The 27,981-nt window shown below is 35.3% G+C and overlaps 1 protein-coding gene across 1 annotated transcript; it reads right to left on the reverse strand.

The window, feature by feature from the left end:
- Window positions 1–11,318: 11,318 nt before the first annotated feature.
- Window positions 11,319–27,963, reverse strand: LOC121428028 (zinc finger protein 271-like). The gene is made up of 3 exons (XM_041624606.1): window positions 27,705–27,963; window positions 14,608–14,906; window positions 11,319–14,106 (listed from the first exon to the last, which is right to left on the reverse strand). Exons 2-3 carry the CDS (start codon window positions 14,848–14,850, stop codon window positions 12,472–12,474), a joined length of 1,878 nt encoding a protein of 625 aa, XP_041480540.1. The 5' UTR covers window positions 14,851–14,906; window positions 27,705–27,963; the 3' UTR covers window positions 11,319–12,471.
- Window positions 27,964–27,981: the final 18 nt, after the last annotated feature.

A 27,981-nucleotide genomic window follows, 5' to 3' on the forward strand; every position in this document is an offset into this window, starting at 1 on the left:
ATTATTCTACAAGGGGTCATCAAATAAGCTCCAAATTTTCCACACTTATTAGGCATGTCCTGTTCTTGATTACAGAGAAGTATCAACAATTGATATCATTTAGTTTCCAAATTATTGGAGTTCAAATTAAGGGGGATTATTTGGTTTACAAGAAGGAAATAAATTGCAACATTAAAAGGGCAAAAAATGGGTCCAAATAAACTGTCAAAACAGTAGTTGGGTGTGTTAGGTATATTCATCTTTATAGTCCATAGAAAAAAAGTGTACATGTATTTTCCATATTCTGAAAATGCACCCCTTAACAAGTATCGTCGTGTGAAACCCTACCCTTAACAAGGATTGGAAACAAAACAATACTCTTGTCAAGAATTCCCTGAAATGAACCCCTAAACACGTACAGCAATATTTTATTGTCACGGGTCTGTCGGTCGTCGGTTTTACCTTTACACATCATACGGTTAATACGGCCCAACCTTCCACATCTCGCCCAAATCGGATTCTAAACACGTAGTGTTGGGGCAAAAGACATCCTTTGTGAAACATTTTAATTTTGTTTTCATCATCCCCAAAAATTTGACCCTAAACATGTAGCTTTCCTAGCGAAATAGATACCCTTTTAAAATTTTTTGTGTTTTTGACACCCTTATCACGTTGTGTACGTAACGTGCCCTATCTTGAAAAAGGCATCCTTTTTACATATTTTTTTGGTCGCGCATGGTATTCAATCGTCAATGTAAGTGCCCCCCCGGGCATTAAAGCAAAAAATACCTCCTGATTATATAAATGTAAAGCTATACTATTGGTACATAAATATGTATCAAATTATCTGGGACAAAATACTATTTCAGGCCACATAATAATTGTGTTCATGGCACATTTTTTTCCTGAAATTGGAGATTTATGAGGTGTCAAATTTTTTTTCTTTTACACAGTAATTTGCACTTTGCAACCCTGCCTGTAACAATTCAATAACAATTTAACTTTTTTCACATTTGAATTGTAAAACACAACAAAGAATTAGATCAATGAAGTTTGACAAATAATGAACATTTTGAACCATAGATCACTATTAAAGCCTATGGAGAATGTGACCAAGACATGGGACGTCACATGTGAACTGTCCCATTAAGTGTTTGTTTGATTTAGTTTCTATATCACTTTACAAAGATTGGGTATTTTATGAGAGGACAATTCATATGTTTTACAAAAAATATCATGAATCAGAGTTTGTACATTCAGAAGAATATTAATAACAAAAGGATGTTTTTTTCTATTCATGTATATGTAGTTTAATACTCTTTCCATTTATTTCATGTCTCCTTTCTGTCTACTCCTGTCTACATCTCTTCATCTTCTTTTCTATTTCTTCTCTCTCTCTCACCCATATTTGAAAGACTCTCTTCCTCAACATGACTCTCATAATATTATTACCATCTAAAAACAAACGAGGAAAATAAAGTACAGCACAATTAAGCAGCATCAATTTATTATCAAATTATGCATCCATGATCCAGACTTCACAATTATGTCTGCTAGATTTGCTTTCCCATATTGTTAAAAGTAAAGTGTTCTCCTTTTCTTGGATTTTCTACAAAACACTGTTTTTTCATCAATCTAGAATTTCTACTTGCCATGCATGCATGCACACTACAAACTATTTACATCAATGTTGAGAAGACATTTTTCTTGAAAAAAAGGCCTGCATGTAGCTGAGACATATAGATATCAACAAGGCACAGACATTGATAAATTAACCTTAGTTGCACTGCACCACAGGAAGATCTATAACTTGCCAAATTGAATGACCAACATTCTGAACTCGAGTTTTTTTTTTAAATTCTTGTCAATGATGTGATAGAACTATTTAAAGCCAAGTCTTTAACATTACAGACTCAACCAACTTATCAGCTCATTTACACTCAAATTATTCACACCTGTCTGGGAATAATATTAAAAAGCTTTCTATTTAAACAAAATTTTAGCTATAATTTGAGTAGAATTGGACCGTGATCTAAGTTAACTCGGCTTCAGAATAGGAGCCCCCATGTATCTACATGTAGTCAATACATGTATCTCCTGCATACAGCAGGAGTTGTGCAAGAAGGTACATGTAAGCCATGTTGTTCCAACCTTACCTTACATCTATAATCTACACAATGCACGTTCTCACCATCCAGATAAAGGTCTTCATTAGGTGGTTTCAAACCGCCTCGATCACAAGAATCCCCGTTAAATTACGAGAACTTGTTGGGGCTAAAAAATACCCATTAATTATTCCTGCATTCACACCGCCCCGAAACATACCCTTCGGGATAAGTTCCCGAAGTTACAAGCATGTGCAGTATGGTTTGATAAGCAGGCAAGGCGCGAGATTCAAAATCACTAGCCAAGCAGCCACCCACGCCGCCGCGCCCAACGACATGCTGGGCTAAAAGTTCCCGTAAATTGCTTTCACATCGCCAAAATACCTGCGACCTTGGAAAAATCCCCGTGAAAGTTCTTGTAATTTCGCCAAGTACCTACTATTTAGCGGGTATTTTCTTTCGGGGAAATGATGCGTAGTTTGCTTTCACATTACCAAAATACCCGGTATTTTCTGATCGGGGTAGATTTCCCGATCAGGGAATACCTGGAACTGACGAACTTCGAAGCGGTCTGAAACCACCTATTGTTTAAATGCACAAACACATTTCCTTTGATAGAACGCTTATATACATCAGTATGGTTGTTGGCATGACTGAGGTTATAAGTTTAATACATTCATACAATAAAACCTTCAATGTAAAAAAATATGTCCTTTGATATAAGACATGATTTCCGCTCCAGTAATAAAGGAATGTGGAAGAAGGTATAAAAATAATGTGCAAATTCTCTCAATTATTTCCAAGCATGATTAGATATCAAAAACCAACATAGAAAGGACTAATAGTGAACTTAATGAATATGACATATTTGGTACAATATGAAACACTAACACAAGATAAATGAAATATTATACAATGTATCTGATAATGGAGATGGAATACAATAAAATACAATGAAATAACACATGCAATTCATTTCAATATTAGAATGACAAACATACAATTCATTGTAAATGCCAGTAGATTACTCATTCAAAATTAAAACTGACAAAACAGACCAAAATATAAAACAAGTACAGCTAGAAATCTTTGAAAATTAAGGCTCTGGAAATCAAGCAAAGGTAAATTCATAATAAATCCCATTGAGACTTTTCAAGTGATGATCTCAAATATAAACAATTTTCAAGTCCCTGAGACAGAAAATTCAATCTAAAAAAATAATAATTTGCATGTTATTGAAAAATTGAAAAACTAAAATGAAAATTATGCCAATGAACAATGATGACTGGGTGGGTGCTAGTATTGAAAATTACTTCCGCTACTGCATCGGTTTAAAAAAAAGGTAATATGACATAGAATGTAAATTTTAGTCTGCATGAGTTTACCTACAGTACGGTAAAATAATCATCAAAGTTAAATAAATCTTAAGACAAAATGAAGTCTTATTTTCTGCTTTCAACTCTAATTCGCAGCGGACCGATTTCCATGGTCTTAAGAGATTACAGAGATTTACTTGTACCTGTAGTTTGCAATAATCATTGCTAGTAGCAACAATACTTTCCGAAAAGAAAAAGAAATGCAAATGTTTGCTCCATAAATAACATTTTCATTAGCTATTGGCTCTGCCTTACTATTTTAAACACACTGTGTTCACACAAAGAGTTAAGTGTGACTTAACTGTGTGAGTCATGCTTAAAAGGCAATGCACATATTATATTTAAATTGGAAGTTCACCCCGAAGAAGTTTGTTGTAAAATGGCAGAAATTTTTTATAACCCATTGGTGAAGGTTTGAGAAAAATCATTTTAAGAATAAGTTATTAGAAATTAAAGTTTGGGATTTATGACATCATTAACAAGCAACTGACCCATATATTATGTAATTTAAAAATGCATATATGTCAATTTTGTTAATGGTTCGTGACGACTCATTTTTGTTTTGTCTTTAGAAACGGGTGTGAAATGATTTGTCTACTGAAGGTACAGTGAAAACCATTTTCAATTTTTTGAGAAAATGATATTTCATTCATTTTTTTTACCATACACATACGACGTCACAAATCAAATAAATGAAATAACTTTTTTTATTCTTTGGATTCTCCAAGTTTTGGCGCTACTTTTATTTTTTCCTGCTATTTTTATAATAAACTTTTTTGTCAGGGTGGACTTCCCCTTTACACATAATCTGATTGATAGATAAGCAGCAATGCACGTCCCCTGCACATGATCTGACCAATGCAGTGATGCATTTTAAATATGCAACTTATATCAAAGGGGGACTCAAAGTCAAACTTAATTCTTTGTGAAATACTCCCAGATTTTTAATTCATGGAGCATACATTTGAATACTCGTAATCATAATGCTTTCAGCCAAGATATAATTCACTTCTTCAATTATGTTCTTATTTTCAATGTACGTACATGTACATATAAGGCTACACTTTTATAATGAGTGCTTAGGACTTGCTATTTTGACAATCAAAATTGAGTGTCACTTGAAATAATTTGAAACAAAATTATAGCATCACAAAAGAGTTGTGTATTTTTCACCAATGGAACTACTTTGTAAAAAAAAATCAAGCACTTGTGACTGTCCCAAACACACTCATTTGATTGGTTGCCATTGAAAATCAAGTTGCATATGAATTTTAGAATAAAGTATACCACTCAAACCCAATTCAACATTTTGAAAGGACATTGTTAGAATAAAACAAATACTACACTATGAAAATTCTGATAGTGAGATGGGCCAATTGAAGTGGAGATGACTATAAGCATGCACAATACTGACTATTAATTGATTGTCATCCCATCTGTGAAAAGCCTTGAAGGGATACACATGGTGGGATAAGAAATCAACTGACACAAACCTGATAGAAATGTTATCTTTACCCTGATGCATGTCATGACAGCAAGGTCTAAACAAAATCTGTAAATTTGGTGTCAAATACATGAAGCTTAAGCATGATTTTAGTCACCCTTTCGGTGATTCCATGCTAGAAAAATCAGCCATTTTCACATTTTTCAACCTGCTGTCCAAACGAACGAAGAACTTCAATTTGCTTTGTAGTAATATTAAAGTACTATTGGGTAGACATGCAAAAAAATGACAACCAACAAATACATGTTGACCATAGGTGAATTAGAGCTTAAAATGATGCGTGTAGTACGGGACATTTCTGTGTCCTGTACAACACAACATTTTCACCTATAATTTACCTATAATTATTTTTTTTATTTTGGTAATTAGTTTTTCACATGACTACCCACTATAACTTTATCATTGACAAAAAAAGGATATTTTATTGCTCAATCATTCGGCTAGGAAACTAGAAATTGTTGTCAATATGTCCCTACGACACATATGGAATTGCCCCTTTACTCTTTACAAAACATCCCTTAACTCCCTAACAATTATCTATTACATAGCTTTAAATAGTCTAGATCCAATGTAACAAGACACCAAGTAATCTTTGCTGTACTGGTAGCAGGCCCTCAGATAAGGTTACACTAGCAGTAGGCATTAGAGCTACTAGACTTAGTCTCTTTTACCAATCAAGTTTTGCAGGTTTTAGGGGTCTCAAATTCTTTATACTGATATTGATAAAAACAAAAATCAGTTTGATTATTTTAAGAAATCATTGTCTAGCAGATAATATACATACATGTATATACAATCTTACCATAAATCAAGTAATAGAACATGTGTAACAATACAAACAGTTACAGATTGATACATGTGAATGGACACTGGACAGTCTCACTTTGCTCTTTGTTTCAAACAATTTGGTGACTATATTATCATTAACATGCATACGGTAAGCCAGGTACATTGTACATTATTGATGTTGACAATTTGAATTACCATCTGGTACCATAGCCACCACTGCACATAACAGATGCATAGTGACAGATAGGGACAGAATGGTAGTCATTTATTCAAATTTTTCTTTTAGTGTAACAAGTTCTGTGAAATGTCCTTGTCCTTCACACAGAGAAATTATGATAGGGGGATTTGACATTGTCTCATCCTCCAAACACATCTTAGTTCTCTGTCACAGAGTGGCTACAGGCAAGATCACATGAAGCTAAAAACAAGTTCTCAAGTGGTCTGATGAACAAGACTACAAATGATTTGCTGGTATGAGATCTGTAGGTTAGAATGGTAATACTACCATGGTGTGTTCATCTTGCGTAGATGTAGACATAGGCTACACATTCAATATACATTAAAACAGCATGAAAAGCCTGTATGATTGTACACTGTAAGGGCATGGTTCTGTCATCATTGTAGTTGCAAGGCCATATAGTGTACATAGGTGTTACCATACTAAATGCTGTCAATTATTCCAATCACTAATAGTTCCGAAACACACTTTTAGCAAATCCAGAATTTTATTTTCCACTTCTGGTAATTCCATCATTTGTTTCCACGTGTGATGTATTTCAATATTTGTCCAAAAGTGACCGATGATCTCATATCCACATGTTAACAGTCAAAATATTACAACAGAGAAAATAGCATTCTGTTCACAGAAAAATACATATACAAGGTATACATGACAGAAGCTAACATAGTAATATTAATTTGATAATGGTAAAAAGTGATCTGTTATCAAATTTCTGTGTGTCACTGGTCAATGGCCAATGTCAATCTTTTGGCAACTACATTTACATTGACTATTAAAGGACATGTCCACCCCAACCAAAAGTTGATTTTGAATAAAAAGAGAAAAATCCAACAAGTATAACACTGAAAATTTCATCCAAATCGGGTGTAAAATAGGTTATGACATTTAAAATTTTCGCTTAATTTCACAAAACAGTTACATGCACATCCTGGTCGGTATGCAAATGAGTAGACTGATGATGTCATCCACTCACTATTTCTTTTGTATTTTATTGCATGAAATATTCTAATTTTCTCCTCATTGTCAAGTGATACAACAATTAATTCCTCCCTGAACATGTGGAATTAGTATTGGTTAATGGGCAATTCCACATGGGAGAGGGTAAAAACAGTAAAATTCAAAATTAATAATATGCATCTGAATGTGATTGTCTTTTTTACACAAAACCTTATATGTTAAGGAACTGAAAACCTTTTTCAAATATCTGTTACGGTTTTTGCGGAGCAATCTTTTGAATTTGATGACCATTTTCAATTAGAGAACATGTATTTTACATTACTTTGGATAAATTTGATAACTAAAAAAATATTTTACAATTTTGGTTCAAAATCATCTAATGTTGTGTGTGAAGGTGTAATAATTACCAGTAGCAAATATCTTTATCATGGGTATTTTCAAATTTCTCGGAGAAAATTTTGCAATCTACTACAAAAACGGATGTAATTCCGTTACCATGAAACTGAAAAGTTTTTCCTATGAACTAAATACTTGCTTGAATTTTATATAATTCTGAATTCTCTGATTTCATGTGACTTGCTAAAGACTTAGCAACATTTTTTTGAAATATCATTTCTAATTCTGCTGTAACTGTGGTAACGGAATTACATGGTAACGGAATTACCATTATCATATCTTTAAAGGGGTGTGCGTTAGCCAATTTTGTTCCATTGGCATGTTGATATCTTAGCTGTAGATCACAGTTATAAACATTAAAAGCCTTCTGATTAGTAATTACACTCCAAATCAGGATGAAATTATACAATTACTTGACAGCAAGTCCCATTCAATATGGCCTGAGTATAACATTCAGAAAAAGGGCAAGATAATGTACATTAGCATCAATAAAGTATATTGATGGAGCATACAATGTAGGTGAATGCCTTACAAAGGATTAATGGGCAATCAATTCTTGGGGAGGAGTAGAAAAATGATTATGCAGGATGATCTTAACAAAATTTTCATTCAGATTGATTTTGCAAAAAATGTCATTGCCAAGTACCAATTCTAATAAGATCCAAAATACTGGACGCACAATCACGAAGTGACCATGTACACTGTGTGTGCCTTGGAAAAGAATGGCATTCCTTTTTTTTTGTAATTGCCTCTGATCAACTCACCCTCAACAGACTTAGTGAACTTTTCAGTAAAAGAAATTCTGGGATGGCTGGGAGTATTTCTCTGCTTCAAAGAAATGGTTATATTTTTCAGAAGGGACCGCCTAATAATTTAAGCGATATCTTCTGTGTAACTGTCCTTGCAACGGAAGATTGGATATTTCTTTGCAACAAGCCATGGTGAGGGACCAGACTCTAGCATTGATTGGCGAACAGTGTAGCGAGCAGTAAAAAGTAATGAGTGGAAAAGATTGAAGTGAGATCCATAATTTACAGATGTTACAAGAATCACATGCCAAAAAATCATACTAAATCTTTATACAGATGACATTTCGAAAAGTAAGGTGGATTTGACACAGATATTCAAGATGCCTTAATTAGCACCAAACCAATGATGTGCTCCACCCCTACATGTATGCAATGGATGCTCAGAAACATGCAAAGTCAGCATCATCCAATAATCACTGCTTCACGGATAAAGTAACGACGATGACCCTTCAAGTGAGGATGATACACAGAATGTGAACACTTCTCTAAGGAGAGGATGGTGATAATATTGAGACCAACAAAGTCATTAATAACAAAACATCTGAGAACAGCAACATAACTCAGTTTGAAATGGGTAGAAATGTACAGCATTCTGCTGTGAGAGAATGCAAAGAGACAGTGGTAGTATTCTCATATACATTCTGATATAAAATGAAATATTTTATCTCTATCAAATAAGTTATATAAAATCACCTAAAATTCGTTCCGAAATGGTATTCCAATAACCATTTTGTCTTTGTTTTATCTCTGTGACACAAACCTATTTTTGAACCAATTTTTAATGAGAAATGCTGTTTTTTGTAGCACTCATCTCATTCACCCAATTAAAAGCCTTTCTGCCATGAGTTTTGGCAAATGAGTGAGATGGCATTAATTCAAATTCTGTGCCTACAGGGATTTAATTGAAAAAAAATGAACAAAAATATGAAGTCAATATCACATCATTTTGTACCTCATTTCATTTCATAAACAACATTAGTCAATAAAATTACTTGAAATATTTCTTTAATCTACAAGAATAATGTTAGAGTAGTACTCTAATGATTACATGATTTATCATTTTCCTTTATTCTTATTTCAAAGTCTTGAGCGAATTGACCTAGAAATATTGCTGAAATTGAAAATGTATAGAGAGAATAGCCTCCACCTTATTTGCAGTTCTTTTTTTTTCTTCAAAGGAAATTTGGTGCAGGCACATCATCTGTGATGCAATGATTGGATACGCGATAAACATGTCTATATCCTAGGCACTGCTTTGTCACATATCTTTAGAGACGGAAGATAAAAATGCATCTCGGATAAATTTTCATATTTTATATAAAAGATAAAAATTTTAATATAATAAAATAAAAAATCATGGCCCAAGAAAACCAACTAATTTCATGAATATGACATAAGATCATCAAATCACTGCAGTTTCTTAGGGTCACATTTGGGAAATACATCTGTCAGGAAGATGTCCGATATTGACTTTATACTCAGATCTGCTATAATTGCAGTCCTCAGTGAGCTACATATAGACAGAAAATGAATCCTTACCTTTAAAAAGAATTAGATTGGTGCACTGATTAAGAACCAATTTATTGCTTAGTTGTCCACAACATTCTTTCAAAATATTATGTCAACACTATTTTCATGAGGTTTCAGCATTGTTTCTTGTTTTCAGATCATTTATTGAACAACCAAATAGAAAGTTTTCAGTTTAACTGTTTTAAGATGCCAATTGTATGTGAAACTATGTTTCTTTTGAGTATTCAAATACTTTAGAATATCTTAAACTATCATCTACACAAATCTTTGACTAAATATGCAGATCTGATCACATGCTGTCCTCAGTTTTTGTAAAATTCCTAATGTGTATACGTATGGCTGTAGTCCATGTAATTCCGTTACCATGATTACTAGTGATGATTTTTGGCCTTTACATAATTCTTTCCATCAGTACAGGAGGCAAGAAGTGGCTAGTAAGTCCTAATACCCCTAAAATTGAAAATGAACTAAAATTTAATTACCACTGATCCCTAATATTTTGTAAAATCATGTTTATTCATGGTAAGAGCCACCTATTACGTACTATATACTTATATTTTATTTAATATTAGAGACGTGAAGTACTTAGTTTGTGTTAAATATTAGAGAAGAATGTATAAACAAGCTTTATTGAGGCATTTCACCAGTCCTAAATGCCTAAAAATATCATTTTCCTTCCCAAATGTCAGAGGCGTAATTCCGTTACCATTATGTGTAATTCCGTTACCATGTACTTGCCCTAAAGAAAGACCAATCATGAAAATTTGTTGATGATATTTGTGAATAAATTACTTTCAAAATAAAGTTGACATTATAATGAATTGAATCAGACATTAACTTGGAGCTAGTGTGTTGTAGATTTCAGAGAAACTTTTACTAAACTTTGGGTTGCAAAATGACTCATTTCTCTGGTAATTCCGTTACCATAGCACATATCCGTCATTCACATCTGAATGTGTGAGGGGTTTTCTGAAAATCTTGGTTCAGTATATAGCACTAGTGGCCATGCATAGTATTAGGTTCAGAAAATTTGAAAATATTGAGATATCTGGATGCTGTGAGCAAAAATAACAGCAAAATTTCTCTGATTTGTAATTCTGTTACCATGGAATTGCCCACATACTATATCGTTCAGTCAAGTTGGTCCTTATTGTCAAATCTATAAAAAATGAAATATTATATAATTCAAACAATAAAAAACAAAAAAAAGTGAGTGATGTACATCATCGACTGACTCACCTAGTTGTGCATAATCACTGTTTTGTGAAAAATAAGCGAAACTTTAAAATGTCATAACTTTCTATCCGATTTGGATGAAATTTTTAGCACTATGCTACATGTAGTTTGATTTTTCTCTATTTATTCAAGTCAGAATTTTCCTGGGGTGGTCTTGACCTTTAATTAGAATTACTTTAAAAAAAATACAACTTACAAGTTTGTAGCATAATCAAAACATGAATTTAAAAATAAATGTTTTCTAAATCTACATGTACAATGTATATTTTGTGCAATGATTTTTGTAGATATCAAAACAGGGAAAAGGGGGTAATTTTGCATACTTTAAACACTTATTTCGATTTAGTCTGTCATGAATAACACTAAACTATGAAATAAAACAAAGAAAACCTGCACTCTACCATGATTTCATATTAAAACAGTAACTATATTTACACAGTATACAACACGATGCATCATGTAAAGTAAAATGGAATTCATATAAACTCAACATACTAAATCAAGTAGAAAAGAAAATGTTTATATCACAAGTTACATAAAGTACAAGGTCAACACAACACAATATAAAATCATGGTTAACATAATGTAGCAACTCAAATCCAATTTCCAGTCTTTTGAACATCACAAAAATAAAATGAAATGAGTCCACACGGTTTTATGGTTAATCAAATTATCTCTTACCTTATAGAACACATCATCACATGTACATGTAAATGTCAAAAGCACCATGGTTTCAATTATTAAAGAAAAGTTCAAGGTATATTTTCTGGACAGAAAATAAATTGAAATTACCAGCATGATCAGAAGGCACAATGTCTTGTCTAAAAACAGGAAGACTTTGAAAATATTTATGTTCTCACATGATTACCTTAGATATCTACATGTACGAAATGCTTGTTAAAAAAATAAATGTAAAATAAAAATATATTGCTCTTTACACAATCATGAAAAGTTCTGCATCGTTGTTTATCAATTCGAAACTGAAGCAATCCAACAGTTTACTTTAATTTTATATTATGAATATCAATGAGGAACATGGCTTAAACACAATAGCAAATTCATCACAAGAGCATGCCCTTCCTTAATCCCTTTGCAAATTAGGGGGGGGGGTTAACCCTTTCTATCCTAATCTTACATGTATGTGCTCTTCTTTCATCCATCAATCACATACATGTACAGTGTATTTCACATAAAATTTGCCAAAATCAAAAACACTCTTGAATTCATCTCATAAGTTCAATAACTTAGAATTATTTTGTCAACCCTTTAAAAAAACATCTTATTTTCCTTATTTCCTTGACATTGAATGAGCTGATAAAAATACATGTATACACGCTGATGCCACTTTACAATAATAGCCGTAGCCTGATGCAAATTATGTCTTTTTTCCTTAATATCCCCTGAACATCCCCCTCCCCCAAGGAAGAAAAAAAATGTAACTATGGAAAATAGCGCATACAAAAATAAGACTTTTTTTTCAAAAAGGTAACTAACATGTACACGTACATGTAGTTGGAATAGAAATCTATCATGCACTTGCAGATAACTATCAGTTGATTTCTGGCCATTCCATGAAGTGACGAGACACATGCCGCCGCCAGTCTTCTTGACCGATCAATTCTTTATCACAATACTCACAGGTAAAGAGCTTACTCATGGGATTCTCAACCACGATTTCTTCTTCCATAGCTTCCATATTGACCAAGGACAGTTCAACCTCAGCATCATTGATATCCTGCTGAGATGCACCATCATTAGCGGAAGGAGTAGCAATGTCGGGAAGAGAAGGAGCACTCTTGTCAGAGAGAGTAGGTGTCGGTGGTAGCTCATCAGTCACAGGTTCTGGCATTGTCTGCATGGCAGTGGATACAGTGCGAGTCGCATCAGCAGGCGTTGGAGAATTCTGCTTTCGGATAGCCTTGGGATTTTTGGCAAATTCCATGTGGTCATAGTCCACCTCATCATCATCCTTGTAGGCATCCTCATGCACATCAACCATCAGGTCCTCAGGCTCCAATCCAGGAACAGGACTGGCTTTGGGCTCTTTCAAAGGTGAGGGGGTTGGTGGATGGATAAACAGGCTTCCATTCTCTACATGTAGTTTCCTATCAGATTCCGGTTCATCATGAACTTCATTCTTTTTAGTGTTGCGAAGGCGATTCTTCCTGCCCTGTCTGGACCGCATTGATGGAATATTTCCTTTGGGAACACGATTTTCAGTAGTAATGCCTAGAGCTTCAGTATGGGTCAGGATGTGGGTATCAAAGATATGCTTGAAAGGTGTCTCGTAAGGACAATATGTGCACTTGTACGAGGCTTGCTGGGTATGAATAGACCTATGGTGATTGAAATCCTCTTCAACGGTGGTCTTGTAGCTGCAGAACTTGCAAGAAAAGGATTTTACCTCCTCGTGCAAGGCAATATGACGCTTGATGGAGAAAGCCTGGCTGGAAGAGAAAGAACAGTAAGGACACTTCAGAGGGCGTTGCCCATAGTGCATCTGGAGATGTTCACGCAGAGACTTTGGTACTGTTGATGCAAATGGACACTTGGGACATTTGAAGGGCTTCTCCTTAGTATGGGTGCGAATATGAACATTCAAGTGACCTTTCTGGCTGGAAGAGTAGTCACACAGATCACACTTGTAGGGTTTTGCTCCTGTGTGGACCGCAAGGTGCTGGATGAGATTGTGCTTGCGCTTGGTAACATACTCGCATTGATTACAAGAAAACAACTGCATTTTCTCTTCCTCGCTCTTCATTTGTTCTTTCAACGAAGCCAGCTGTTCTGAAATGTAGTTACCATCCCCTTCATTCTTCTCTTCTTCATCAGCATGAACCCTCATGTGCACTCTAAGGTGAGATGGCTGGGTAGTGGAGTAGTCACATTTAACACACTTGTATGGCTTCTGCTCCTCATGCATCTGCATATGAACCACTACATGACCTCGTTGACGAGCGCGGTATCCGCAGATCTTACAGCGAAATGGTTTCTCACCTGTGTGGATCAGGGTGTGACTGGCCACCGCACTGTAGTAAGGAGAGCAAAAAACGCAATATGGACATTCATATTGCCCAGTCTTGGGATTTCGCTTCATGGTCTGCAGCTTCTTGGAAGTAGAAAGCTTCTCAAAACCTCTTCCTGAATCTTTCACACCGCTTTCATCTTCATCATCCATCTCAATCTGCCACAAGATACAGAAGAAAGAAAATATTACATGCAGATTAATTTCTATGGACTGAAAGGAATTTTCCGTCTAAAAATCCCAGCGAAACTTCTCGTTATTTTGACCTAGTATTAAGTCAATTTTTAGTAGGTATTTTTTTTTCTGGGACATTACGAGTAATATGCTACTACACTGCCAAAATTACCTGGAACATGTAAGTGGTATTTTCTAATCGGGGTAGATCAGGGTAAAATATCATTCATTGGAATACTAGAAATTATACAAATCCCTTTGATAAATAACAGTATCTGTTTCATGATTTTGAATACCGGTATCTATATTTTTATTTGAATGAAATTGAACTTCTCTTTACTTGGCAATTTACACAATTCAATAAAGCATTCTATGCATGCTACATGTACATGTATGTCACCAATTCTAATAGAAAAAAAAACAATATAATAAACAATAACAAATGAAAAGCTGCATCGGTCAACCTCAAATAATTTCTATACTAACCTCTTCAATTTGATTTAGAAGGTCTTCAGACAGCTCCAATTCCTCATCTACAATCGCATCCATTTCAGGTTCCAAGATAAAATCAGGGTCTTCCAATGACTTGAGTACCTTCTTAAGCTTGCCGCTGCGTACCTTGCGCTTGTCCGTTGAGCCCATCTTGATTCTAAGTACGTTCTTTGGAGGACGGCGAGTCAGTTTGTCCACAGCATTACTTTTGCCCGCTTTTACTTTGGGTTTAGCCATGTTAGAAGATGAGTGAGTTCAGGCGTGATAAGAAAGCCTATAAGGGAGCACAAGACCTGGAAGAATAGAAGAACATAAGAAAAAATACGTGGTCACATTAAGTCAGATCCAATTGTCTTTAATAGGGGTAAGCCTTGATCAATTTTTTAGATGTTTGCACCTTGTCATTTGTACCAAATATAAGTACAATTGATGCAGAAATAAAATTAAGTGCCAGACCTTCATTTTTGAGAAGCGCGATCGCGCTGGTGCTCCTACCGCCCTCCTAAAAAAAATAAGGAGAGCAAAAAATCACGCTCCTAAAAAAAAAAAAAAAAAAAATTGGGGGGGGGGGGCTAAAATTTCACATTTTACATCTTCGAAATTTAAATCCATGAAATGGCCATCTGTTTTCCATAATTCCTTGAAATTATTTTGATTTAGTTGAAAACTATCAGAAAAATGAAAAATATTCACCTCTTTCCCGACTCTGATTTGAATTTGAACTCGGTAAATATTGTAGTCCCATATGTAGATTTTCATGGGAACACCATGGAAGTCTACATGTGGGACTACAATATCTACCGAGAGTAAGTTTGTTTTTTTTAGCAGGAGCACATTATTGATGTTTTGTAAACGTATTGACCCAGGCCTAGTTTCACCACAGATTAATAGCTACACGGCTATAGTATATACGATGTCACAAAAAATCTTAAATTTATCATACATGTATTGTATTGAGTTGATTTGAGCTCCTCAAAGAGAGCGATTCTGAGTAGGCCTGGGACTTTCGGGTATTTTTCTCTTCGGGTACCCGTGGTAATTTTCGGGCGGGTACCCGAAAATCATGTCGCTCGAAATATGGCTGGTTAAAAATCCCCATAGGTGACGTCATCAAGCCAATGCGACGCAAGCCAATTTATGAATGAAAATACAGTAAGCATGCGCATTGCAAGCCTCCCGTGCCCCACGCAGTATTCCATCGAAACAAGTCTGCAATACTCTGTCACCTCGTACCAAAATCGACCTAGAATTCCACTTTTCTATATTTCATATGAATTATAAAAGGTATTCTCAGAGGATCTGTTTTCTTACCGATACCGCACAAGTAAGCAAATTTTTATTACTTCTTGCTTTTCCGTCAAAATCTTACGAAGTAGCGTCGATATTACATCGTGTTCGTGAGTTTGTAGAATCTATCGCTACGTGAACAAAGTCAATTGATTTCCGGGTTTCGGAGCGTCAAATGCGCCAGCCAATCACGATCGTGTTACCATTTTTGGTTTATGATGAACTGAAAATGGTATCAAGAACGTGATTGGCTGGCGCCTCGTATGCTCCTAAACCCGGAAATCAATTGACTTTGTTCACGTAGCGATAGATTCTACAAACTCACGAACACGATGTAATATCGACGCTACTTCGTAAGATTTTGACGGAAAAGCAAGAAGTAATAAAATTTGCTTACCTGCGTGGTATCGGTGAGAAAACGGATCCTCTGAGAATACCTTTCATGATTCATATGAAATAAAGTGGAATGCTAGGTCGATTTTGGTACAAGGTGACAGACTATTGCAGACTTGTTTTGACGGAATACTCCGTGGGACTGAGGCTTGCAATGCGCATGCTTACTATATTTTCATTCATAAATTGGCTTGCGTCGCAGTGGCTGGATGACGTCACTGCGCTGCAAAAGAAACATGGCGACGATTGAACGATCTCAGTCACATCATCATCACTTGAAAAAACTAGTATATTTATGGATATTTCGAGGGTAATTGGTGAGATTCAAAATGAGACTTGTGTACTTTGTGACGAGTTACAATCATGTCTTACACAACGTAATACAAATCAAATGTACGTTATACTGGTGAGCAATTTTCGGGTATCGGGTAGTGATTTTTCTACCCGGGTACCCGAGGCTTCCGGGCGGGACCCGAGTACCCGGGTTTTAGTCCCAGCCCTATTGACCCTAAATTTGATTTTTGACCATAGTCATAACTTGAAAATCAGGCATGATGCTCAGTGATTCACCATTACTCTCATGTCTAAGTTTCAAGAACAAGCTCTATCTATACTTTCTATATGAAGTTATGACAATTCAAAAACTTCACCTTGGTTAAGATTTCAATGACCTTGAGTGATAAAATGGGAATGGTAAGAGAGAGAGAGCAATGGTGAGAGTGATGTGTGGTGTAAAGCTGATCAATAGAAAGAAAGAAGACCAACGTTTTGATGCAGACATTGGGTTTGGATGACGAAGGTGAACAGAGTGTATTGGTATAGGCATGTGTTATAAAGGGATACTGATTTGGGATAAGCCCTTGATTTTTAGTATCTACAGTATTCAAAGGGGTAGGGATGCACGTAGGGGGTGACCAAAGTAATCACGAAAGAAGCGAATGGTGTAGGAGGGGTGGGTTGGAGTCAATTAAAACTGTATGTCCCTAATTATATTTTTTTCTACTTGGTAATGTAGGATACCACCAAAATTGGATGAATTTGAAAATTTCTACATCCAAAAATGTGCTTGTCTGACATTACTTTTATCTATTCAAATATAAATAAATGTCGCAAAGTTTTTTTTAATCAGACATTACCAAGGGAAGTCTCTTTATAAGTCATATTTTCACAAGGAATTAATCAGTGCACAAAATGTTCTGTCTTTTATGTGACCACACATCTTTAATTTTTCCTCAGACAGAAGGCAGGCCTCGAAATAATCGACGGCCATGGCCGTCGATGCCCCCATTACTGGCCGTCATGCCCTTCTTCTTTTTGCTATAAGTTACGGCCACTAAAAATGTGCCCTTTTTTATATGGCCGTGGTGCCCTTTTTTCTCATAAATGTGCCCTTTTTCTGATATATAATGTACCCCTTTTGAAAGTCTGCACCTTTTTTTCTGAGTGAGGAAAACTTTTCTCCGATCTCAAAAAGTATTCAATACCTTAGCTTTACCAGCGACGTCCAGTGCATGTATGCAGTCTAATCCAAAGCCGCGCCGAACGATGAGCTAGCTATAAACAGCTGGCCAGCCGCTATGCTATGTAAGCTGCAGCATAAGAATGGACGAGCGCGAGCTCCGTATGTGTACTACACAAATGTCGCGCGCGCTGTACTGTCCTGGTGAGCGCGCGCGATGCGTAAGTACAGTACTTTGAATGTGTTTCATAAAGCTGTTCGTCAGTTACGAACAACTTACGAACGACCGGTGATACTTTCTTGGGTGCTAATCAGATTCACATTTAATGTATGTAGCTTAAGAAGGTATCACCAGTCGTGCGTAAAGTTCATTTTCGTAAGTAAATAATGTGGTTTGGTAATGAATCTGATGTATAACATCGACTATGGAAAGCCCCCCCCCCGCCGCGAAACTGTAACACCTACAAATAATTTATTACATGCCCCTTAAAAAGTGGCCTTGGTGCCCTCTGCTGCCTGGCCTTGGTGCCCTCTGCTGCCTGGCCTCAGTGAAAAAGTGCCCCTCAAAAAAGTGGCCTTGCCCCCCAAAAATCCTATTTCGAGGCCTGGAAGGGCATGTACAAAAAAGGTAACTCTTTAAATCAAAATTTAATCTCTATTTTAAGATCTATCTTTGGTTGGATAAGAAAGCCCAAATTTGTTTCATTTTAAAATTCATTTAGAAATTCTTGATTTGCATAATTGGTATTAAAAATGGGCGTTATGTATGGGACAATTATACAAACTTGTAGAAAATCAAAAAAACTGTTCGAGATTTAATCATAGTGGGACATGGACCCCCAACATCTTACTACTCTTTCGAGAAAAAAAGTGGAGTCATCTAATTTAATATGAAAATTAGGTAAGGTAAAAAGATGGAATGTCCCACATAGAACATTTGAGGACCTTTTTATAAGTTATTGCCCTGAATACAATACCTTTATTGTTGTATCTCTTGGAAGTTCTATTTAATTGAGAATGAAAATATACCGAAAGTTTCAAATATTAATAATTAAAAAAAGTTACATAAGGGACTATTTGATACATACCTGTATGGGACATTTGTACATAAATGTCAATGGCAAAAAAGAACTTTCAAAATTGCTCCAAAAACTGATTTATTCACCTTTTCTTTAGTTTCTAAATATTGCTTTGTTATAAATATTGAGTAATTTAAAAATATTGAAATGGAAAGAATTGAAAAATGAAAAACACTAGAAATACATAAATTTTTTTTTGAATAATTGTAACAAGTGGATTGCTTCTGGCAGTCTCATCAGCATTACATGTACATGTACGTGATTCAATATAGCAAGGCTCCACATTAACTTTTTTTGGTGGTGGCCCGTTCGGGCCACCAAAACCTTCAAATAATTTTTTTTGGTGGCCCGTTAGTAAAGTTTGGTGGCCCGAAAAATATAAAGAAAAACAATAATTAAAAATGAATAAAACAAATTTCTGAAATATTAATTCTGCAGCCACTACCACTAAGTTACTTCCACTTTGCACATCTTGTATGTGAATCGTGCTTGCATTCATTTTACTATGCTTATTGATTTGTGGTAATATATAAATTGTTCTATCATTGCAAATATGAAATGATTGAAAGAGAACAAAAGAATTGTATTGTTCCCAGGTATTATTATAGCAGGAGAAAATCACAGAAAAATATGTTGAAAAATTAGAACAATGCATAAAAGACCTGTGGGTTATGGCTATTAAGTTAGCCTTTTCCATACCCAGGCAGCCTCTCCAACTCTCATCCAGGTCTTATTTTCTCTATCATGTACAAGTTTGATTGATCTTGTCTTTGATCTGTTTGTATTCTTTGTCTTTTGAATGCCAAATAAAATAATAATAATAAAAAAAGGGGGAAACAAATATAATTTTTAGAATTGTATATTGCAAAAAAAGAAAACAAAAATTATAAAATAAATAAGTGAAATACAACGAAAAGAAAAAAAAAGAACAGGAAAAAAAAGAAAATGAAAGAAAAATGAATAAGACAAAATTGATGAAAAATGGGGAAAATTGTTTTTATTATTATTCAGTAGAAACATATTCTTTAATCAGGCATATTCAATGGGAAGGGGTATAAATGGTTTAGTCACTATAAAAAAATGAAAGAAAAAAATAAGAAAACGGCAAAAGTTATATCTGGAAAAACAGTGAGAAAAGTCCTTCCTATATTTGACAAAATGATGGAAAATTCACATTTCATATCAATGAAATGCCTTCCCAAAATATTTACTTCCTTTAAGAGTGGTTTAAGAAGTCATTTATAAACAAATTAGAAAGAAGCTGTCTGTTATTTTTGGCTAGAAACGACACAGCTTCAAAAGAAACCAAATATCAACATACATACAAATGCACACGTGGGACTGTGATGTACTCACCTATGAGTTTTATGTGTATTAATGCATTTGGAAAATCGGACTTTTTGAGTCAAAAGAGAGGTCATAATTCCTCTTTTTAATGCTTGCTAATAATCAGGATTTAGTAATATGGACTGTAGAAGGGCATTTCATTGGTGTAAAATGTGACTTTGACGTAGATTTTCAAAGTTCTGTGGAAGATTTCTTAGCAGTAACATTTTGTATCGCAGAGCTCTGAATAGTCTGCTAGCGCACAGCTAGCTATAGCTGCAGTGGTTTCATGCATGCAAGCTCACGTACGCCAGACGGCCGGCGCAGCCGGCTGAATAGTACTGTATGCTGCAGTAGTGCAGTGGTAGGCCTCCATACTGTCATGACTATGCAATCTTTGTGTGTGTGTATTTGTGTGTAGATTGACAAAAAGGGCGCATTACGAATTGGCTTGCAATTTCAACTGTAGATAAAAGTTGATAAATGCGTGCAAAATCGGGAGAAAAATTGCGCTACTTTGAAAATTATTGGTTGCCCGATTCGGGCCACCAAAACTTAACATTTTTTCAATAATGGTTGCCCGAAGTGAATTTCTGGTGGCCCCGGGCCACCGGGCCACCGCTAATGTCAAGCCTTGAATATAGCATCAGTGCTGACTTTGAAGACTACTAAAAACTGTTTAAAAAAAACACCATTCATAATACTGCATTCATTGCCTCAAAATGACATTTGACCTTGATCATGTAACCTATGACTTGTCAGTAGGCCTGGGACTTTCGGGTTTTTTTCTCTTCGGGTACCCGTGGCAATTTTCGGGCGGGTACCCGGGTACCCGAAAATCATGTCGCTCGAAATATGACTGGTGGAAAAACCCCATTGGTGACGTCATCAAGCCAATGCGATGCAAGCCAATTATGAATGAAAATATAGCAAGCATGCGCATTGCAAGCCTCCCGTGCGCCACGCAGTATTCCATCGAAACAAGTCTGCAATACTCTGTCACCTCGTACCAAAATCGACCTAGAATTCCACTTTTCTATATTTTATATGAATTATGAAAGGTATTCTCAGAGGATCTATTTTCTCACCGATAGCGCACAGGTAAGCAAATTTTTATCACTTCTTGCTTTTCCGTCAAAATCGTACGAAGTAGCGTCGATATTACATCGTGTTCGTGAGTTTGTAGAATCTATCGCTACGTGAACAAAGTCAATTGATTTCCGGGTTTCGGAGCATACGAGGCGCCAGCCAATCACGTTCTTGATACCATTTTCAGTTCATCATAAACCGAAAATGGTAACACGATCGTGATTGGCTGGCGCATTTGACACTCCGAAACCCGGAAATCAATTGACTTTGTTCACGTAGCGATAGATTCTACAAACTCACAAACACGATGCAACATCGACGCTACTTCGTAAGATTTTGACGGAAAAGCAAGAAGTAATAAAAATTTGCTTACCCGTGCGCTAGCGGTGAGAAAATAGATCCTCTGAGAATACATTTCATAATTCATATGAAATAAAGGAAAGTGGAATTCTAGGTCGATTTTGGTACGAGGTGAAAGAGTATTGCAGACTTGTTTTGACGGAATACTGCGTGGGCTGATGCTTGCAATGCGCATGCTTACTATATTTTCATTCATAAATTGGCTCGCGTCGCAGTGGCTGGATGACGTCACTGCGCTGCAAAAGAAACATGGCAACGATTGAACGATCTCAGTCACATCATCACTTGAAAAACTAGTAGATATTTCGAGGGTAATTGGTGAGATTCAAAATGAGACTTGTGTACTTTTGTGATGAGTTTACAATCATGTCTTACACTACGCAATACAAATCAAATGTACGTTATACTGGTGAGCAATTTTCGGGTATCGGGTATTGATTTTTCTACCCGGGTACCCGAGGCTTCCGGGCGGGACCCGAGTACCCGGGTTTTAGTCCCAGCCCTATGACTTGTCAGTGAAACTCAATCACCCTTACATGTACAGGTGTCTGCATTTCATAAACTATATTCATGAACTTTCAGCTATGATGGCAATTTAACAATTACCACCAACATGGCAAAAATTCATTGACGTTAAAATGACTTTTGACCTTGGTCATGTGACCTGAAACTCACACAGGATGTTCAGTGATACTTGATTACTCTTATGCCCAAGTTTTATGAACTAGATCCATAAACTTTCAAAGTTATGGTAATTTAACCAATACCCCAAACATGGCCATAGTTCATTGACCTTAAAAGACCTTTGACCTTGGAAAATGAACCTGGAGCTGACACAAGATGTTCAGTGATACTTGATTACTCTTCTGTCCAAGTCTTATGAACTAGATTCATAAACATTCAAAGTAATGAAGGTAATTCATTAAATATGGTCCCCAATTAAAGTTGATTGAACATAAATGAAATTTGACCTACATGTACATGTAGGTTATGTGACCTGAAACTCGGGTAATAGGTCATTACCCTTATGTCAAAGTTTCATGGATGACACGTAGGTTCATACATTAGTTTTGTCATGATGACATTTCAAAACTTTACCTTACATGTAGGTTAAGATTTTTATATTGATTCCCCAACAGGGTCTACATGTAAGTTCATTGACCCTAAATGACCTTTGACCTTCACCTTGGTCATGTGACCTGAAACTCAGGCAGGATGTTTATTAATACTTGATTAACCTTATGTCTAAGTTTCATGAACTAGGTCCTTATACTTTCTGTCATTTCATTTAAAAAAAATTCAGTTAAGATTTCATGTTGACACTGATGCCACCATCAGAAAAGAGGCGCATACATTGTAGTCTCACTCTGCCATGCAGGAGAGACAAAAATAGAAATGTTGAAAAGGCTACAGATAATATCCTTCATCAACTATGTCTCAATAGAGCATGTTAAAAGAAAACAAAACTCTTTATTTTTTCCATTTTTTGAAATTACATGTGCACAATTTGATTTTTTTTTTAATCATGGGGTAAAATGTGTACGTTCTCTATGGGGACAAAATGTTCCATACAGAACTGTCCCATATGTAATATGTCATTAATTTTAATTAGTCTGCAATTGTAGGGTTCTGCCTTACTAATACAAAATACTACATAAAACTTGCCTTTAATATGTATACTTGAGTGTTGTGTCTTTTAATCACTGAGTTACAAGTTGTCAAATGAGATACTTTTAGATAAATTTAAACAATTTAAACAAGTGGAATGCCTCTGGCTGTCTCACCTGCATCACGCGATTCAATATAGCAGCAGTGCTGACTTTGAAAACTACTATAACTCGCACAAGATGTTCAGTGATACTTGGTTACTCTTATTTCCACGTTTTATGAACTAGACCAATACAACTTACAGAGATAGGATGGTATTTCAACAAATACCCCCAATGTGGCCAAAGTTCACTGACCTCACATGACCTTTGACCTTAATCATGTGACCTGAAACTTGCACAGGATATTCAGTGATACTTGATTACTCTTATGTCCAAGTTTCAAAAGTCAGATCAATAAACTTGCAAAGTTATTATGGTAATTCAACAGATACCCCCATTATGGCCAAAGTTCATTGACCTTTGACCTTGGTCATGTGACCTAAAATGCACACAGGATGTTCAGTGATACTTGATTACTCTTCTGTATGTCCAAGTTCTATGAACTAGACCAACATACATGTACTTTCAAAGTTATGATGGTAATTCAACAAATACCCCCAATTCAGCCAAAGTTAATTGACCCTAAATGACCTTTGACCTTGATCATGTGACTTGAAACTCGTGCAGGATGTTTGGTGATACTCGATTAATCTTAAGTCTAAGTTTAATGAACTTGGTCCATATATTTTCTAAGTTATGATGGCATTTCAAAAACTTAACCTCAGGTTAAGATTTTGATGTTGATTCCCCCAACATGGTCTAAGTTCATTGACCCCAAATGACCTTTGACATTGGTCATGTGACATGAAACTCTAATTGGATGTTCAGTAATACTTGATGAACCTTATGGCCAAGTTTCATGAACTAGGTCCATATAGTTTCTAAGTTATGTCATTTCAAAAACTTAACCTCAGGTTAAGATTTGATGTTGACGCCGCCACCGCCGTCAGAAAAGCAGCGCCTATAGTCTCACTCTGCTATGCAGGTGAGACAAAAAATTGTCGTTTTTCTGCATCCCATTCGTAATAGCTGTTTACTCTCTGAATAGTCATGTGTAAATCAGTATTTTTTACATGATTACTCTTCTCCAAGACATCAACCACCATGATGGTATTTAATCAAATCAAAGTCCATTATCACAATTTTTAGGAAATGCACACAAATTCTTGGACTTGCCCAAAATCATTCCATATTACATTACATCCAGGCCCACATGTACATAGAAAGGATTTAACAAAAACATTCACCTCAATGTTAAAATAAAATGGTGTGGGAAAAAAAATGTCCACTTTAAATTGTTAATTTACAGAGACACCAAAAGTCCCAAAAACTATCTGATCATGTGTGTACAATGTGAATGGATACATGATGTACTTCAGCCAGAACAGGAAGTGAATAATGACTTTAACAACCCCTCACTCTCCAACTTCCTGTATTATATGCATTTGGTTTTGCTCATTTATAGTTTATACACTAAGTCTGTATGCATGTAATCTACAGTGCACAGTACCATGTTAACATCTACTACTGAAGCCATGTAAGCTTGACATATTTCACATAGGGAAAATTTTATCCTGCATGAGAGAAATTCATTTGAGTTGTATTGTGCTTTCATTTCTGTTTCAGCTAGTTTTTCATATTCGGGGAAATTGCCATTTTGTTCTCTTTGCAGCTTTTAGTTCCTCTGCTGCAAGTGTGAAGAGGTAAAGCTATAAACTAACAGCTGCATTCATACACCAGGATTATTATGTTATCCAACAATAAATTCAAACAAGAAAATGGGAGATATACTGCTCGGTGCCATTATTTCCCTACATGTAGCTCTACCGAGGTTGATTAAAGGTTTGAAGCATCACAAGTTAGTTTTGATAGCTTTAGATAATACACCTTTAAAAGTGGATGATATTCAGAAGTCTTTGAATTTTTCTAATGCGTTTTAGCGGTATACTGGTCCGAAAAATAAAAGATGGTCGTCAGTTAAAAAAAAATGAAATGGCATCAGCAATCAAATTCCAACCATTGTTCACAAGTTTTGGTGTCTCAGTTGGCAATCAAAATTACGAGGGTATAAATTTTGATTTCATTTCTTATCCAGAAATTAAGTACTTGATCACAGTTCAGTTGTAATGATTGCAAGCGTGTTACCAAATTTCTGTGACTACTAATGTACCAGTAGTCAAATTGCAAGTGATTGCAGTCTGCAGCACTTTACATATTCTACGTACATGGAATCTCTGGTGGTTGTAAACCCGTTTAAAGGTCAAGTCCACCTCAGGAAAATGCTGACTTGAATAAATAGAGAAAAATCAAACTAGCATACGGTAGTGCTGCAAATTTCATTTAAAAATGGGATGAAAAATAAGAAAGTTATGACATTTTAAAGTTTCGCTTACTTTTTCACAAAACACTGAATACATGTAGGAGTCAGTCGATGATGTCCACCACTCACTATTTCTTTTGTTTTTTATTGTTTGAATTATACATTTCATTTTTTATAGATTTGACAATAAGGACCAAGTTGAATGAACTACATACACATTGTACATGAATTAGTATTAAGCAATACTAATTCCACACGTTCAGGGAGGAATTAATCGTTGCATCACTTGACAATGAGAAAATTAGAATATCTCATATTTCATACATGTACAATAAAATACAAAAGAAATAGTGAGTGAATGACATCATAGTCTCCTCATTTGCATACCAGCCAGGATGGGCATACATGTTCTGTTTCATGAAATTAAGCAAAACTTTAAAATGTCACAGCTGTCTTGTTTTACATGTTTTACATCTGATTTTGATGAAATTTTCAGTGTTATGCTTGTTGGATGTTTCTCTTTTTATTCATACAACTTTTTGTTGGGGTGGACTTGTCCTTTAAGCAACACTATAAAACTATTGATGCATTGCTTTATCATTAGAAGTTTGGATTTGAATTCTTAGTGACTGAAATTTAAAGGAAGATTCCAAAAAATTTAAAACTACTTTGCTATGGGATGGGCTTATTCCAAATAATAATACCTATGTAGATTCTTATATTTTCTCCATTCTGTTTGGTTCAACAAAATTCAATCTCAGGCCAGCAAAAATAAAATGCAATTGAAAAAGAACTGCAATGTTAGACTTTTAGGGGAAGATATCATAAAAAAAAATCATATTTTGGAGTTTTACAGTAAAAGATCACTTCTTATTATAGAAACACATAACACAGATATTCATGAATTGTAAAAATTGAAATAAATGAACTGAAAACTAGACTGGCTTATTGAATCATTATTAAATAAATTTACTTATTATTACTAAGTTTTTCTTATTATTCAATATCATCATCATCATTAATTATCAAAATACCATTATCATTATCATTTTTATTATTATTATAATTATTATCATTATTACAGTATTATTATCATCATCATAATTATTATACCATCATCTTCATTTAAAATACTATCATTCACATCATTATCTGAAACTGATTGAATGTAATCACAATTTCAAAAGAAAATCAAAGTCAAACAAACAAATTAGCAAGGACTTGTCACATCATTTGTTGGGGTGAAGTTATAATAATTGAAATTGAGAATCAAGAAAAGTGAGATGGGAAGCCAGCACATGATTGTAACTAAGCTCAAGCTCTTGAGTGGGAGTGTCATCAGTCCTGTCAGAGTCAAACTTGTACAATGTTATTCTTACAGTAAAGGTCTACGATCAACAGAGCAAACAAATTTGATTCACAACCCCCCTCCCTCAAACTGGGTTGCAAAACACACGATATTCTGTCAACATGAACTCTCAATGGCTTTGGGTACATGCAAAGGCCATGCCCTTCCCGAAATGTATTGCACATTACGGGCACGGTTAACAGGTTGCATGCTCTTTGCTATGGCCTCATTCCCTTGCTACGTCACGACTCGTCTCATATCTATACAAGATATCAATATTCCAGATCCATAAAACCCTTAAAATCAACGAACAGCAAATAATTAGGCAACATTAAGTTTAAAGTATTATTGTAAGAAACACACATAACCAATATTTTTACAATTATTACTTCAGATATGCAAGAAAATTGTGCAAAAGTTTGTACTTTACAAAAGTTTTAGACGAAAACTCTGCAGTCTACTCACGATGTCAAACTACTACACGATCCCATTTGCGCAAACAACATAGAAAAGTACCATACACACAACACACAGACTGGCCGCGTGCTCACGATCGCAAAAAACTTAAGGCTAAGAGTTTAAAAACTAACGTTTTAAGCCAAGTAAGAAATTCACACAATAATGAAACACATATGAATTTATACAATTGTTTACCAGTTATAATATAATTACAAATACTTATTCAGTTGGAACTTCGTAAGCTAAAAAAATAGTATTTTACCTGATGATTCCAAAATCGTCTCTCGTCAGGTGTCTTGGCCGGCTTGATACTGCATGCACTGTACTGCACTGCAATAAATTGCAGCGTGTACTTGAAATGTGTGTTCATGCATGGGAGACACGCAAAGGCAAAGCCCACTCTATTCGTTTCCACGCAGCACCATCATACACACAAAATGTGCATTCCGATGGATTCACTCAAAGAGCAAGATCAAGATGATTGTCCCTCTGATATAGAGCTCTCTCAAGATTCAGCTTTTTAGGGAAGGATTAATACC

This window comes from Lytechinus variegatus, chromosome 1 (assembly GCF_018143015.1).
Source record: "Lytechinus variegatus isolate NC3 chromosome 1, Lvar_3.0, whole genome shotgun sequence".
NCBI classification, from domain to species: domain Eukaryota; kingdom Metazoa; phylum Echinodermata; class Echinoidea; order Temnopleuroida; family Toxopneustidae; genus Lytechinus; species Lytechinus variegatus.